General features: G+C 39.8%; 1 protein-coding gene across 2 annotated transcripts in view; it reads right to left on the minus strand.

Annotated features, from left to right (window-relative positions):
- The window catches only part of PLS1 (plastin 1), a 58,562-nt gene that overhangs the window by 31,754 nt on the left and 12,139 nt on the right, over positions 1–14,669 (minus strand). Inside the window, exons 1-3 of one of the 2 annotated variants that reach the window (XM_063132156.1) lie at positions 4,800–4,819; positions 3,641–3,749; positions 1,195–1,358 (exon numbers count right to left, since the gene is read on the minus strand). In XM_063132156.1, the coding sequence (XP_062988226.1) occupies positions 1,195–1,358; positions 3,641–3,710 (234 nt within the window). In that variant the 5' untranslated portion in view covers positions 3,711–3,749; positions 4,800–4,819. Of the gene's footprint in view, positions 1–1,194; positions 1,359–3,640; positions 3,750–4,799; positions 4,820–14,669 lie in introns of those variants that run through there. The other variant, XM_063132155.1, reaches the window with a different exon arrangement.

The raw sequence follows: 14,669 nt of genomic DNA on the forward strand, positions 1-14,669 counted from the left end.
AAACAGGGAGATACAGTTTCTACACAACAGACCAAACATTTGAAAATGCCAAGCATGAGAACAGTCCTATGGAAGAAGCCCACACTTTTCTATCCCACTGGAATAACCAATTACCCCAATCAACAGAGGTTTTAAAACTATATTGTGAAGAGACCCAATTGTAGGAGAAGAAAAGCAAGGAAAAGAAGGGAGGAAGGGTCTAAATTTAAGGAAATGGAAAGCAACAGGAAAGGACAACACATTTTCATGACAGGACTCTAAGGAAGAAAAAAATGGATACACACAAAAATGGAAAACATTTTTTTAAAAGTTCTATATGCTAAAGCAGCTCCTTGGATCTTTTTTAAAGTGATACAAATGATTTTAGGAAGATTATATGTTGTTGTTATTGTTGTTGTTAAGAAGCTGCATAATAGCCAATCAGCTATGTATCCATTAAGCTCTTTTCCCTACCGAACATTATTGAAGATGACCTTTCACAGAAAAGAGCCCATTTTATCAGATGCATTATTTCCTCTGCTATTTAATTTTTTAAATTTCTCTTTTGTTAGGCCTTAGTATGAATTGTTATTATTAGATTGTTTAATCTTAGTATATATTTACTGTGAGATGTTTAGTCTATTTGTATGACTATTTACCTTTCGTTATAACTTGTAATTATTGATGAAACATCTGGAAATGATTTATATAATCTGAAGAGAAACCATCTGGAAATGTATTTTATTATATATATTTTTCTGGTGTTGCTTTGGGTATGATTTTACCATGGAGAAACAGCATACAAATAAACTGCTAATGCTGTTGCTGCTACCACTGATGACAACGACAACCTGGTGAAGAAGAGTCTTTTATATGTTCTCAAAAACTATGAGCTTCTGAATTATTATTTTGAGAGCTTCCGATCACAATCTCCCTCTCCCTCTCTCTCTCAAACTCAACAGCACTGCTGAATACCAATGGGAATCCTATAGCCATTGCTAAATTAATGTAGCAAGCAAATCAGTTCTTTTACTGCTCACATTCCTGAAACTCTGATAAATTTCATGAAGCTAATACACTATTATCTACAGTATGTAACACAACATAGTTCTAAAAGTACAGTTTAGTAATGACCTCACATCTGACTTATAACCTATTAGTACTAAACCAGTTCACTGTGGGTCAACACGTAGCCTGAGAGATGAGCTTACTTACTGATACAAATTCTTCAAAGTTGATTTTGCCGTCCTTGTTGTTATCTGCCACTGCTATAATTTTTTCTACAATTTCTCTAACTTTATAACCAGGTAGGGGGAGGCTTGCTTCTTTGAAAAGATCTTGAAGTTCGTAATCACTGACATATCCACTGTTGTCAATATCTGTCAATGTAAAATATGATCAGCTTTGATATTGTTGCTGTTTTTGTTTTATCCCAAAGTTGCAATAAAAAAGCCAAGGCAATTATCAAAGGAAATTAAGGCACTGAAACTATAAATGCAATTATGACTTCAATACAAAGATAAGTCTCATTCAGAGGAACCTCTTTAGTACTAATGTAGTTAGCATTGCTCTTGTGGAATAGAACATTTCCATCCTGTATTATCAAAGAACTTTACAATATAATTCTTCAGGTTCAATGTGCCATTACACAGCCAAAACATGGTATTAACAGGCTCAGCGGAACCACGAGGTTTACAAAAGTGCAAAAAAAAAAAATCAGAAAGACCTGAGGGTGGGGAGAAAACCTGAAAAAAGCCCCAAAAGGACTAAGCATAGAAAGCTGAGGCTTCTCTACATTAACCCAAAATCCCACAGCCTTACCGGAGCTTTTCTTCTGGAGTCTTTGCAGGTTTACCATTGGCACAATACACATACTTCCTCCCCACCCCGCTTGTTTTTGCCAGTTCCTTCCCATATGTTTCATTTATATCACTAGCAGATGGTGCCACTGTATTGTGCAACTTAGATTTACTACTGCATTTTCAGTGACTTTTAACATAGCAGATTTCCGCTTGAAAATGATGGGAGAGGCATCTGAGATTGATAATGACGTGAAAAGGACCTGAGAGCGTCCATGAGTGAACAATCATGGGCGCATGATAAATGCCTCATGTAGAGACAGTCTGACTGTTAGTGGAATGGAAAACCAGGGGGAATGGAATGGAAAACTAGGGGGAATGAACACTAGCCCTCCACACTGCAAATATTTTGTTATAGGCCCCACCTGCCTATACTAATAGTGAATTCAGTTCTCTAAGCGCTGCCCCAAGCGTAGCCAAAAGAGCATCATCTATGTTCAAGAGGGATGCAGCAGATCATGATTTCCAGAAGTACAAGAAAAAATCTTTAGGGGGGAAAAACTAAGGTGGCCAATATATCCCCCAACCCAAATGACCCATAATAGCCCAACAAGGACTGTGCTCAATGAACACAGAATATTGTCTGTAGGGCTGAAAAATATGGAAAACTGATGGGAGACAGAATGGAATATCCTGGATAGAGGCATGGCTGAAACACTGAACAGGAGCAGTCCATACTCAACACATTTTAATATAGGCCTGGTCTAGCCACGGCAAACCTTTTTTGAAATGGAAGAAAGCTTGAAAGGCTGACTGAGATCAGTTATGGGGGAGAGGTGAGAGAAACAGGGATGCTGTTCAAAGGGGAAATGATTTTAAAAAATCTACCTGTATTAAACATTTGGTCTTGTTTTTTGTTGTCTCTAGACTTTTTCCCATTATAATTACCTCTTATTGTTGTAAGCAGTCTTATGAAGCAGTCCATATTCAGTTTTATAGATTACAATAGATTTTTGCCAAATATAATGCCAATTTTTTGGGGGGAGATTCTCTTTCATCTCTTTATCTCTATTTTATCTCTTTTTTATATTTGGTACCCCCATTTTGCTTTAAAAACCTGAGTTTGCTATTAGAGGGAATGACACCATTTTTTTCTGTCCCAATGATCATTTATTAGCTAAAAATGGGAAAAATCCAAAGTTGCTATCAGCATCCTTGCTCCTGCCTAAAGATTGCCTAACAATATCTTGAAGTTTCTGTAAAGCACTGAATATCCTTACTGTTGCTTTATGCCGATTCTCTAAACTCAACTTTCACTGATGTATAAGTTTTCAAAGGCAATGAAAACAGAATACAGCATGTTTGCTGTCTGCAATCCTTGAAAAAATGCCAAAGACTTGTGGATAAAGACTACAAGGAAGATAAAGAAGTCAGAAGGTGATTTTTTTTTCCAGGAAATTGAGCCATAAAGCATACAAAGGGGGAACATATTAAAGGATTACAGCCTCAGTTAAGGAATAGTATTTGACTCATTTTCAAGTGTCAGAGAATTATTATAACTTCAACTGTGGAGTTCCTACTGAACATAACACATTACATGGAGTTATTTATTAACAGTACCCTCTGCAACGTAATTCAGTATCGCAAAGTTCAGTTGCCTACAAGTGCAAATGAAGAGGTGTGTCTTTGGGAAAGCCCTATATTAATCCATTGATGACACAATAATTTTAAAATAAAGATTTAGAGCCAATAATAAATATGGCAACATTTTAAAATTAGGGTTATCTCAAAGGAAATGTTTGATGTTGTCTTAAGAAGACAAGAAAGTGAAACCAGAGTATGCAACAGTTTAGCAAACATACCTATTTTATTGAATGCTTCCTTTAGTTCTTCCAGCTCCTCACGAGAAATTGTTGTTATGTTATTTGCCATCTTTTAATAACGACACCAGTTGTGTTCAGTTCTTTATGCCTAAAATTAATTAACAGGTCATGTCACAAAGTATACTCCAGAAAGACACAAACAACTGAACCATGAAGCTGTGCAGTAAAACTATGGTTGTACTCACCATGCAGGTACAACCACATAAGTAACAACAGCTGACCCTATGAATTTGTCCTGAAATCTGACAGAGGAGTGTCAGGGCCAAATACGGGCTTTCCTTTCTATGTGAATAATTGCTTCAGGAAAGTAACTTTTATTGGAACCACTGTGGGGATGGGGATGGGGAAAGAGATGGGCTGAGCTCGATTCCCTTCCTTTGCTCAAGGCGGGGGTTGGGGATTGGTGGAGGGAGTGTCGCTTCTATTTACATCATCCCTGCCCAACCCGCTTCCCTTCCAGATGTGTTGGACTGCAATTCCCATGGCAGATGCAGTCCAACACATCTGGAGGGCATCAGGTTGGGGAGGGCCAATATGCATGTTTTAAAAATGTGCATGTTAACTGCATTCCTGTAACTAATGTCATGTCTAGTTTGGTCTTTAACTCCCCAAGATGTGCAATAAGCCAGGGGTCCGCAATGTAGCACCTGCAGGTGCCATAGTGCCCATGGGCAACTCCCAACTGCACCCACAAATGAGTCCCCCCTCACAGAACAGTGTCCAGAAAATATGTCAGCTCATTTGATACCTTGATAACGATTAATTTAATTTGATAACATTTTTATAGTTCTTTTACAAGACACACTCATTTATTTCTCAATGTCTTTGTTTTAAAGACCTATACTATGCTACTATTGTCAAAAGGCCATGATCCATATAGATAAAACTCAACACAACCAGTGAATAAATTAGATTTGTGCCTCAATCTTTGGACTGCATTTATCTTCTATTAGGGGATGTAACTTAAATATGAATTTATAAGTATGATCCATTATAATTAATTGGATAAGGTTTATGCTATTTCATCACAAAGCAACAAAGAAGCAAGACGATAGCCCATTAGCCAAGGTCAGAAATTATACCAATTGGCAAACTGCAGACTTTTAAAAATAGTTGTATGTATGGAGTTGTTATTTACATGTGATAATCCTTGCCATATGATGCAAGGCAAGCAGTGATAATCAGCTGATTAACAACACCTTCTTCATAGATGGAAACGGAATACGTTTTGACATAATAAACAACTTACAGTACTTGAAAGCAAAGACTCATATGTCTCCATGGTAAACATATATAAAGGAGTGACACAATCTAACATGGTAGCACAAGTATCAATACTGAAGTCTTCTGCTTTGGGGTATAAGGATCTTGTTGCTATTTACGGCAAGGATGAGCAACTTGTAGCCTTCCAGATGTTTTGCCCTACAAGCCCCATCAGCTATAGCTAAAAAAGCCATTTGCAAGGGATGATGGTGTTCTGGGCCAAAACTGCTGGAGCGCCACAATTTCTACCCACCCCAACAGTTTTTAAATTCCCAGGATTTGCACAATAGTAACACACTCACTCCAGAGCAGCCCTGTTCAACATTTTAATTGATTATTACGAACTCGTTCTTAATTGTCACCACCTGCCTCTCTTTAATTATGCCAGAGAGATATGCAACTTTAGAACCAGAGCCTTAAAACAATCCACTATGAAAGCCAGAAACGATGCACGATGTAGAGGTGGCACATTCTGGTTTCTCCTAGGCTGATTTGAGCATAAGGCGTTTTTTTTTAAGGAAATTTGTAATCAGGCAATCTAGGCAGACTTGCTTAGACACATCTCTTGTTTAAAGAAAGTAAGAAGAATAGGGGAAACATAGTATAAAAACAACTACGAGGCTAGTGACACCTTAAAGACTATCAGATTTAACATAGTACAAGTTTCATGGATTGGCGTCTGATTAAACAACTTCGTTGCTTTTACTTCAAGTCCACCATCGAACCCATCTGGGTGTCAATTAAGATAGCAAAAATTAAAGATACAATACCTTTCCCTACCATTAACATTGCTTGTTCTGATCCTGTTAAGGTTCTGAGTGCATATGTCTTTATGTTGGGGTCTCTGAGGAAGTAGGATAATTGTTCTTCTTCTAGCCTAGGTCTCCTAGATCCTAGGCCTATGTCTCCTAGATCAGCTCTGAGTTGTTCTATTGGTTTTGGTTTATCCTGGACATAAAACTCTCAATTGAAAATATCCCTTTTTTCTTGGTGTAGATAAGAACTTCAACATGCTCAGCTGGTTGAGACATTTCCAGAACCAAACTATGGATTGGATCCAAAGAAATCCTAGCACGAGCTTCTCACATGAGTGGGGTCTTCAATATCTGTTGACCCCTTTTTCCACTGGCATCAACCCACTGCCACATCCCATGCCATTTCCATGAGTCTCCAAAACATCAAGAGTGCCTTTTGGGGGTGCAAGTGTCTCAGCAGGACAGAGAGGCTGGAAAGTCTAAGTCCACAAAGAGAACTCTGCTTGCAATAGTTAGTATCAAATTGTTATGCATGTAAGAGATGGTCCTTTTCAAAGTGCATTGTCAAATGTTATTTTGTATCAGGGACAAATGATGAATTGTTACCCCTCCCATCTTAAACACATTTACTCAGAAAAAAATCCTTCCTACTGTAATACTGTAGTTTTAAACATTTAGAAGTTTTATATTACATTTTATCATTTTATTTATTTATTTATTATTGCATTTATATCCCGCCTTTTTTTCCTGCAAGGAACCCAAGGCAGCGTACATAATCCTCCTCCTCCTCCTCTCCACTTTATCCTCACAATAACCACCCTGTGAGATGGGTTGGGCTGAGAGTCTGTGACTGCGGACCCGGATCTCCCGACTCCCAGTCCGACACTCTAGCCACTACACCACACTGTCTCTCATTTTGCTGTATTTTATCATTTTAACTGTTATGATCCACCCAGAAAGCTTTGGCTATTGGTGGTAAAGAAATGCAATAAATAAATAGTTAATAAGTATGACTAAGGTAGCAACTCTGTACGTTCTAATTCATAAGCAAGTCCCTTTTAACTTACTTCTGAGTAAATATGCATAGGATTTGGTTGTAGGAGTTCATGGTTAAGAGGTAACGGCCTTGTTTTGTCACTAAAATTCTAAGCGCTAAAGTCTGTTTTTAAAAAGCATTCCCAGCAATTATGAGTTAGAATGAATTATTTCAGACAAAATTCAGATTTAAGCCTCAACATGGATGGAAATTTAAGTCCTGTTCCTAAATGCCATTAATTCTCATTTAAGTGCCAAATAAAAATAAATACGTTGTTTTTGGCTGCATTTTAGAAAGAGTACCGCTGTTAAAATGTAAAAGATCGCTTACACAATTTCCAAAGTGACAACTTTAGAAAATGAAAACACAAATGATAGAAATATAGTATTTTTACAATTAAAATATAGGGTAGCCTGCAGACATGCCAATATATCTACATTATAACCAACTGTTTTGTTAATGGCTATTGTTAATAACTCAACTGAGACTGTCTAACTTTTTTCATTTCATTTCCTTCCAGCCTTACTGTTTATAATCCTTCCACCCCAAACAGATGAATGTATGTATGTATTGGTTTTTAAGGTGCCATAAGACTCTTTATCTTGTTTCAGGTTTTTGTTTTTTGTTTTTGCTACATCAAACTAATACAAGAAGACCTTTGAAACTTTTTAGATAATAAAGTCACTACTAAAAGGAAAAGGGAAAGTAGGTTTACAAACTAGACAAAGTTCAAATAAACACTAGATTACAATTAACCCAACCAACTCAGAAACCAGATTTTCTAGCTCACGTTTTAAAGACATGAGCCATCAAAATTTAGCACAGCTACCCCATGGTTACATCTCTCCTACAGGAAGTAAGGACAAAGTTTTAGATTATTCTCTAGCTGGAACAATGTGATGGCACTTCTCTTACCTGCATTACACTCCAAGAAAACTTCACATCAGCAAGCCAAATTCCTTTAAAAAATGTGTCCACTTTGAAGCAACTTAGCTCTGGAAATTCTGGCTCCACAAGCCAGTGAAGCTGCAAGAATATAATCACTTCAATCCTTGCCAAAGCAGGACGAGACCATACAAGCTAATGCTAAAGATTAGCACAGCAGATCAAGATACAGTGAGGTTTACTATGCTATTTAATCTCCCGTTATTGAAATCTAAAATAGTCTCTCATAAACAGACTTCAACTGTCATAGCCAATTCTCACTGTGTCCATTCAGGGAGTGGGATGGGATATCGTAATTTTTAAGAAGCACAGCAATGCTTGATTCATAAGCTGTAGGTTACTTTCACAACTAAAAATAGAAGCCTATGCCCTTGGATGTAAAGGATAACTCGCCTGTCTGTAGCAGAAGTTGGGTGAAGCTAGCCAGGAGGAGTATAAAAGTTAAGCACCTGTCCAAGGAGCTGTCTATATGTGCCCAAAGCCCTGTGGTAGCTGCAAATCTGCACTGCATCAGTTATATGATGCAGCCATGGTGGGGCTTTCCTAGGAAGCTGTGCAGGAAAAAAAAGTCAGGGACTTTCCCCAACTTTTTCAGTGGGAGTGAGGTGACTCTTTCCCTGACTCACCTCGCTCCATGGCCGATTCGGGGGCGGGGTGATCCTGGTGGAAAGTTATTATTATTTATTATTATTATTATTTATTTATATAGCACCATCAATGTACATGGTGCTGTACAGATTACATAGTAAATAGCAAGACCTTGCCGCATAGGCTTACAATCTAATAAAGTTGTAGTAAACAATAAGGAGGGAAAGAGAATGCAAACAGGCACAGGGAAGTGTAAACAGGCACTGGGTAGGGTGAAGCTAAACAGTATAGAGCTAAACAGTATAGAGTCAGAACAAACTCAATATTTAAAAGCTATAGGGAACAGAAAGGTTTTTAGCTGAGTTTTGAAAGCTGTGATTGAGTTTGTAGTTCTCAAGTGTTCTGGAAGAGCGTTCCAGGCGTAAGGGGCAGCAGAAGAAAAAGGACGAAGCCGAGTAAGGGAAGTAGAGGTCCTTGGGCAGGCAAGAAGCATGGCATCAGAGGAGCGGAGAGCACGAGCGGGGCAATAGTGTGAGATGAGAGAGGAGAGATAGGAGGAACTAGGCCGTGAAAAGCTTTGAAGGTCAACAGGAGAAGTGAACGATGATTAATCGATGGAAACCAGGAAGAGGTGTGGTGGGTGGCTCCAGTTCCTGGATGAACACGAACCCCCAAACCCGCACCCTCCTTGATGTTGGGATTACCTGATGCCACCCCAGGAAAATAAAGGGTTTGGGGGGAAGACGGCACCAACTCAGCACCGTGAAGACAGCCCCCAAGTTAAACAACAAAGTGAGGAGGCCAGTGCAGTCAACCCTTGCTGCCCACACACACTTTTTGAATATATAAATCCAAGCAAACAGTCTGGGCTGAGAGAGAGAGATGAGCCATTCCACCAGCCCTGCGTAAGATCCTCATAATGGATCCTCCTCTCTCAATTCTAACCAACACCAGCAGCCATTCCCTTTAATGAGAGGGGGGAGCAGGGCCATTTCACCAGCCCTGCTGAAAGAATTAAATGTTGTCCCCTTTTCCCTCCAAATCCCTTTTCCCTGTTGTGTCATGTCTTAGTTTGCAAGCCTGCAAGCAGGGTGTGTGTCTTGTTTAATACATTATATATAAGACACTCTGAGAGCTTTTTTTGACTGAGGAGCAGCATAAAAGTACTTCAAACAAACAAACAAATAAATAAAATAAAAGAAGAAATACAAATGAATATGCCCAATGTACAAAAGCTGTTATGAAAGAGATAGGAGTGTGAGGGTTGTTAGGTGTGCTGCACTGGGTAGTGTCACATGTGTGCCTATCTGCCTGCTGGACAAAAATTGGGAATAAACACATGAGCTCCTGGCTGTTGGGAACAAGTGTTGTCCTTTCAGGTTAAGATAGCTGACCTAAAGAGGAGGACAGAGACTGAGATTTTGTGGATGAGACCTTCAGGGATGTGATAGTGACGTCCCACTCCCAAAGTGATAGGTCAACTGCTTTCAAGAAGAATGAGGGTGCTTCCAGATACCCTTTATCCCTTTTGGAGGCACACCAAATATCTTTGGGCAGGAGTATCTCAAGGTAAAAGAAAATTATCCCTTAAAAAGAATCTATTCCTTGAGGGAATACTTGATATCCTCTTATGCCAAGAGTATGCCTCAGGGGGATTGGAATCAGACTTAAAATCTCTCCTCACTTTTACAGGGCCACTAGTTCCCCATGAAACTTTGGGGAGGGGAGGCGAATTTTAAAAACAAAAACAGAGGGAAGGTCTTACCTTTAAATACAGGGTAACTGAGAGGTTATTTGTTTCCTGCACTAAAACAACAAACTTGCCATGCGTCTGGGAATGCTATGTCATGTTGTAGGGCAAACTTCTCCAACCTGGTCCCAATGGCCATGTTGTCTGGGTTTACACTGCAATTCCGAACCAGATACCTTTACTGAAATTAATTTTAATAGGACCCCTCTATGGCAAATGGATTCAGGATAACAGTTTAGAAGCACATTTTAGAAAGAAACATAGGAAGTTGGGTTCTACCTGGGGGCTGCCTTCACAGAGCCAGGTTGCCGCTGCTTTTGAGAAAACCCACATTTTTGCTGCTGCGGGGTGGTGGCAGCTATTCCTGACGCAGAAGGCAGCATGGGCTTTTCAGCAGTGATTTGGCTCACCGGGCCCACCCTCTGCTCGGGCTTCCAGCGACCAATCAGGGGTCGCCTGCTGCCCGGGAAAGTCCTCTACTCATTAAATCTGTGGCTAAGTAGGAAAGCCCCACGGTGGCTGCCACATCATATAACTGACGCAGCGCTACCACACAGCCATAGCTTTATTCACACATACACATATAAATCACTCTCTATAATAACTCACCACTCACAATTCTATGCACTCTGTGACTGAACCTCCTAAGGTGGGCCAGATATCCCTACTTTACCAAGTATAGTCCTCTATTTGAAGGACTATCCAATCCAAGTCCCTTTATTTATGTATATATTTATTTCATTTCTATACCGCTCAATAGTCGAAGTTCTCTAGGCAGTTTACAACAACTCGTACAATAATAAAATACAGCATAAAAATATAAACACAAAATTTAAAAAGAATTTAGACAGTTTCAATAGAATACTAGACCTGTTTAGATGGCTGGCAGAAATGCCCCATCATATGCCATAAAATGCCAGAGAATATAGGACAGTTTAACCTAGTGCTGAAAAGATGACTGTGTTGGCACCAGACGGGCCTGAGTGGGGAGCTCATTCCATAGCTGAGGTGGGGACACTTCCCCCTTGACCCTCCAAGCCTGTCTCAGACATAGCACTCAGGGTAGAAGCAATGTTGAATATAGTGTCCGGGTACGTTCAGGTTGGGAGAGGCTTTCCATCAGGTATTTAAAGGAAAAGAACCCTAGGAAGAGAGAGCAGGAGGGGCCTTGAAGTTGCCCATCAACAATTAGCAGATGGAGCAGGCACATGGGCCGGTCACAGCTACAGTAACATGTATTGTGTTTCTATCTACAGTCTACAAACTATTTGCATTTGCATCTATACATATAAAGTAGCATCTACAAATCTGTGTTTCCTTTTGGCCTCTTTTTTGGTGATGCATTTCCTTTTTTCATGGTGCATATAAGCCTCCTCAGAACTGTGCTTGAGGGGGATGTAAAAGCTCTGTCCATGCTGTTTGATCTGTGACAGCCGCTTTCCACATGCAAGTCGTCACTTGATGTTGCAGCCACGGAACAAGAAACCCTCGCATGTTTTACTCACACTGTTATTTTAATGAATCGAGCCTAAGTTAAACCTGATTATATTACATTCTAACCAAAACCTGTGTGCATGGAAGGAAAAATGATCACATGACACAGCTACCCCTTCTCCCCTGCCCTTAAGCCACGTGCCTCAAGTATTCATACATAAAACAGCTACCCAAATTCATCAATGGTATCAGTTTCACAGTTTGCTTAGCCTTCCTGATTGAAAGGCACACATGTACTTTGCATTGTATTCTGCTTCAGTAAGAAAACACTACAATAGAAAAACTGGATGCTGTGGAACAGGCAGGATTAAGATAACATTTCCTCTGCATTACTATTATGAGCAGAGATAGCAATGGCACCAATACATTTCAGCTTGTCTAGAAATTTCAATAAGTACTCTCTTTTCAATTGCTTATTGCTTTGCTGGACCCTAAACCCTTCTCAGATATAGTACTGGATATCTTCCCCAGGCAGATAATTTATTTTTTTTAGTCAGAAAACTGAAAGCCTGCTTTTTATTTCCTACACCCCCACACATACTCACCTGGAGGTCTTCAACATGGCTTACAGAATAAAAAGATAAAAACCGAAACAGCCATGACAATTAGACTGCATGACCATATGAAAATGAGCTATACTAGAGTGATCAGATACAAAAGAGGGCAGGGCTCCTGCAGCTTTAACTGTGGTGATGAAGACGGAATTTCACCAGGTGCTGCATGCATACCAGTGACACCAGCTGAAATTCCCTTTTCAATACAACTATTGAAGATACAGGAGCCCAGTCCTCCTTTTCTAATGGTCACCCTAAATTAGAACAACAAACTAAACTGAAAAACATAGAGTAACAGAATAATATAGCATTAAAATCAATGCTTGGGATCCAGAAAAACAATAATTCAAGGCCTCACCTGGTGACCTTAAGAGGCAGACAGGTTCACAAAGCCCTAGAAGTAGTGTTCCATTTTTCTCTGAAACTTTCCTCTACCTGTTTCTGATGTAGAGATCTGTCCCTCAATGCAGGGCTATTTTCCATGCTGATCCAGTAAAATCTGATAAGAAGAACCACATGGTCTGGCAACTACCATGGTTTCCTCCAATCCAGCACTATTCCTACTCAGGGCCGGCCATCCCATGAAGTAAGATGAAGTGCCCACATCAGGTGGCAGAATGGGAGTAGTAGTAGATTGCACCACTTCCCCTCTCCCTTGCCACTGCCAGTAGGGCCTACTGCTGCTGCCCTGCCACCTGCAGTGGGTGGTTTGGAGACCCGGCCAGCCACACTCCCACCATGACACTGCCACACAGAGAGCACAACTGGAGGGGCTCTCTAGAGCAGCTGCCTGCCCTCTGTGCCCCATTACTTTTGCCGCTGCCACCTTGGCTCTACGGAGAACCACATGGCTGAAAGAAGTGGCTGTGGAACTGTTGCAAGAGCTTGGCCAGGTCCCATGAGAGCCCCACAGCCGCTTCTCCCAGCCACACATCTCTCCACAGAGCAGATGAAGAGAAGGCGGAGTAAATTCTACTACTTCAGGTTGCAGGTATGGAATGGAAATTTGAATACCCCCCCATGTTTTTTTAAAAAAGTCACTGTAAGCTGAAACAAAAACACAACTCCTTGTTGTGCTTATTTTCTACTTACAAGAAGGATTAAAACAACAACAACCAGAAATACAAGAACCATTCAAAAATGTCACTCACTGCCTGAAGACTGAAATAGCATTTATACCATCACAGGATTCTACCATCTCATTCTGTGTTATGTATAAAACAGGACTAAGAATCCCAAATGTCTACTAAAAAAAAGAGAGAGGGAGAGAAGAGCAGGGAGCAGTTGTAAGCATGGCCTTTAAAATGCATGCTTCATGCAGTGTGTAGTTTTACCCTGAGCTGTGCAGTGCTTCCAGACATAGGGCTCCTAGTGCTACCAATCAGAAGGACTGTGCAGCAATTTCAACTTTAAAAAACAACAACAGATTTTCTGCAGTAGGAAGAAAGACAAAAGATGTATCCCCCCGTGTTTTCCTACTTCAAGTGGAAGAAGACATCATCTGCCTTCCCACCTAAATATCATGAATGAGGCAGAGTAATGGCGAGATAAAAGCCTTGCCTGGAAGCTCCCTAGATCTCAGAAGTATGGACTCACACAGCTGAATACTGTTCCATAAAAAACAATTCACTGCTCACAGAAAACTAGCATGTCAAGGAAAAGGCTAAGCTAGAGTCTTTTTCTCCCCAACTTTTATGCGGGTGTAACTTTTATTTGAAGGTGCATTCAGGTATGTGAGCCTCGACCTGCAGTTTTAAATGGAACAGCCCAGGCACAGGTTTATAACCTCAGTGAGAACTAAGCCTTCATTTCACTGTAAATTGGAAGCCACTCAATCACTACAGAGACTAGAACTCCTGCAGTGAAACTGGGGGCTAATCGGCTATTTTAAGGTCACTCAAGAAGCTAATAACGCAACGATCAGTATAAATGTACAAAAGTTCCAGCTTAGGAAGCAAATCTTACACTCTCAAATGCAAGAAAGTTAATTAGTCATCAGTCAAACCTTAAGGAATGTAATTGAGAAATCTAAAAAACCATCACAAAGAAAAGTATTTATTACAGAGGAATATGGCCTTCTGTTACCCTGCTAATTCCTGGCACAACTCTACATGGTTCAAAAGATTATTAGATTAGATGACTAAGATACTACACTACAACCAAGACAGGATTTTCCGTCATGGAAAGATTTTTTTTAAACTTTCCTCCCACAGTATTGATGTTCCTCTATTCTGCCACAATGTAATCAAAATGGCAATATTTATTAAATGAGTATGCCTCCACTTTTGGCATTTTCATAGCAATGATAATATATCTTCAAAGCATTAACTAAAATTCTTTAAGCACTTAAAATCAAATGAAACATTAAAACAGGACAGGATAAAGGGTTTTATTAAAAGATACTCAAAGATTTCTAATATGTAAGTAACCCTTATGAACTGGATAGTTTAAGCTTCATAGAACCCACATAAGCAGAGGTTATATGTACAAAACACTATTTAATTAAAATATTAATCAATTTACATTCCAGTGCTAGCTATGTTTACTCAGAAGCTTATCTTATTGTTTTCAGTGAGATTCATTTCCAATTGAGTACGCTCAGGATAGTAACCAGAGCCAGATC

Source organism: Elgaria multicarinata, chromosome 8 (genome assembly GCF_023053635.1).
Source record: "Elgaria multicarinata webbii isolate HBS135686 ecotype San Diego chromosome 8, rElgMul1.1.pri, whole genome shotgun sequence".
Taxonomy (NCBI): domain Eukaryota; kingdom Metazoa; phylum Chordata; class Lepidosauria; order Squamata; family Anguidae; genus Elgaria; species Elgaria multicarinata.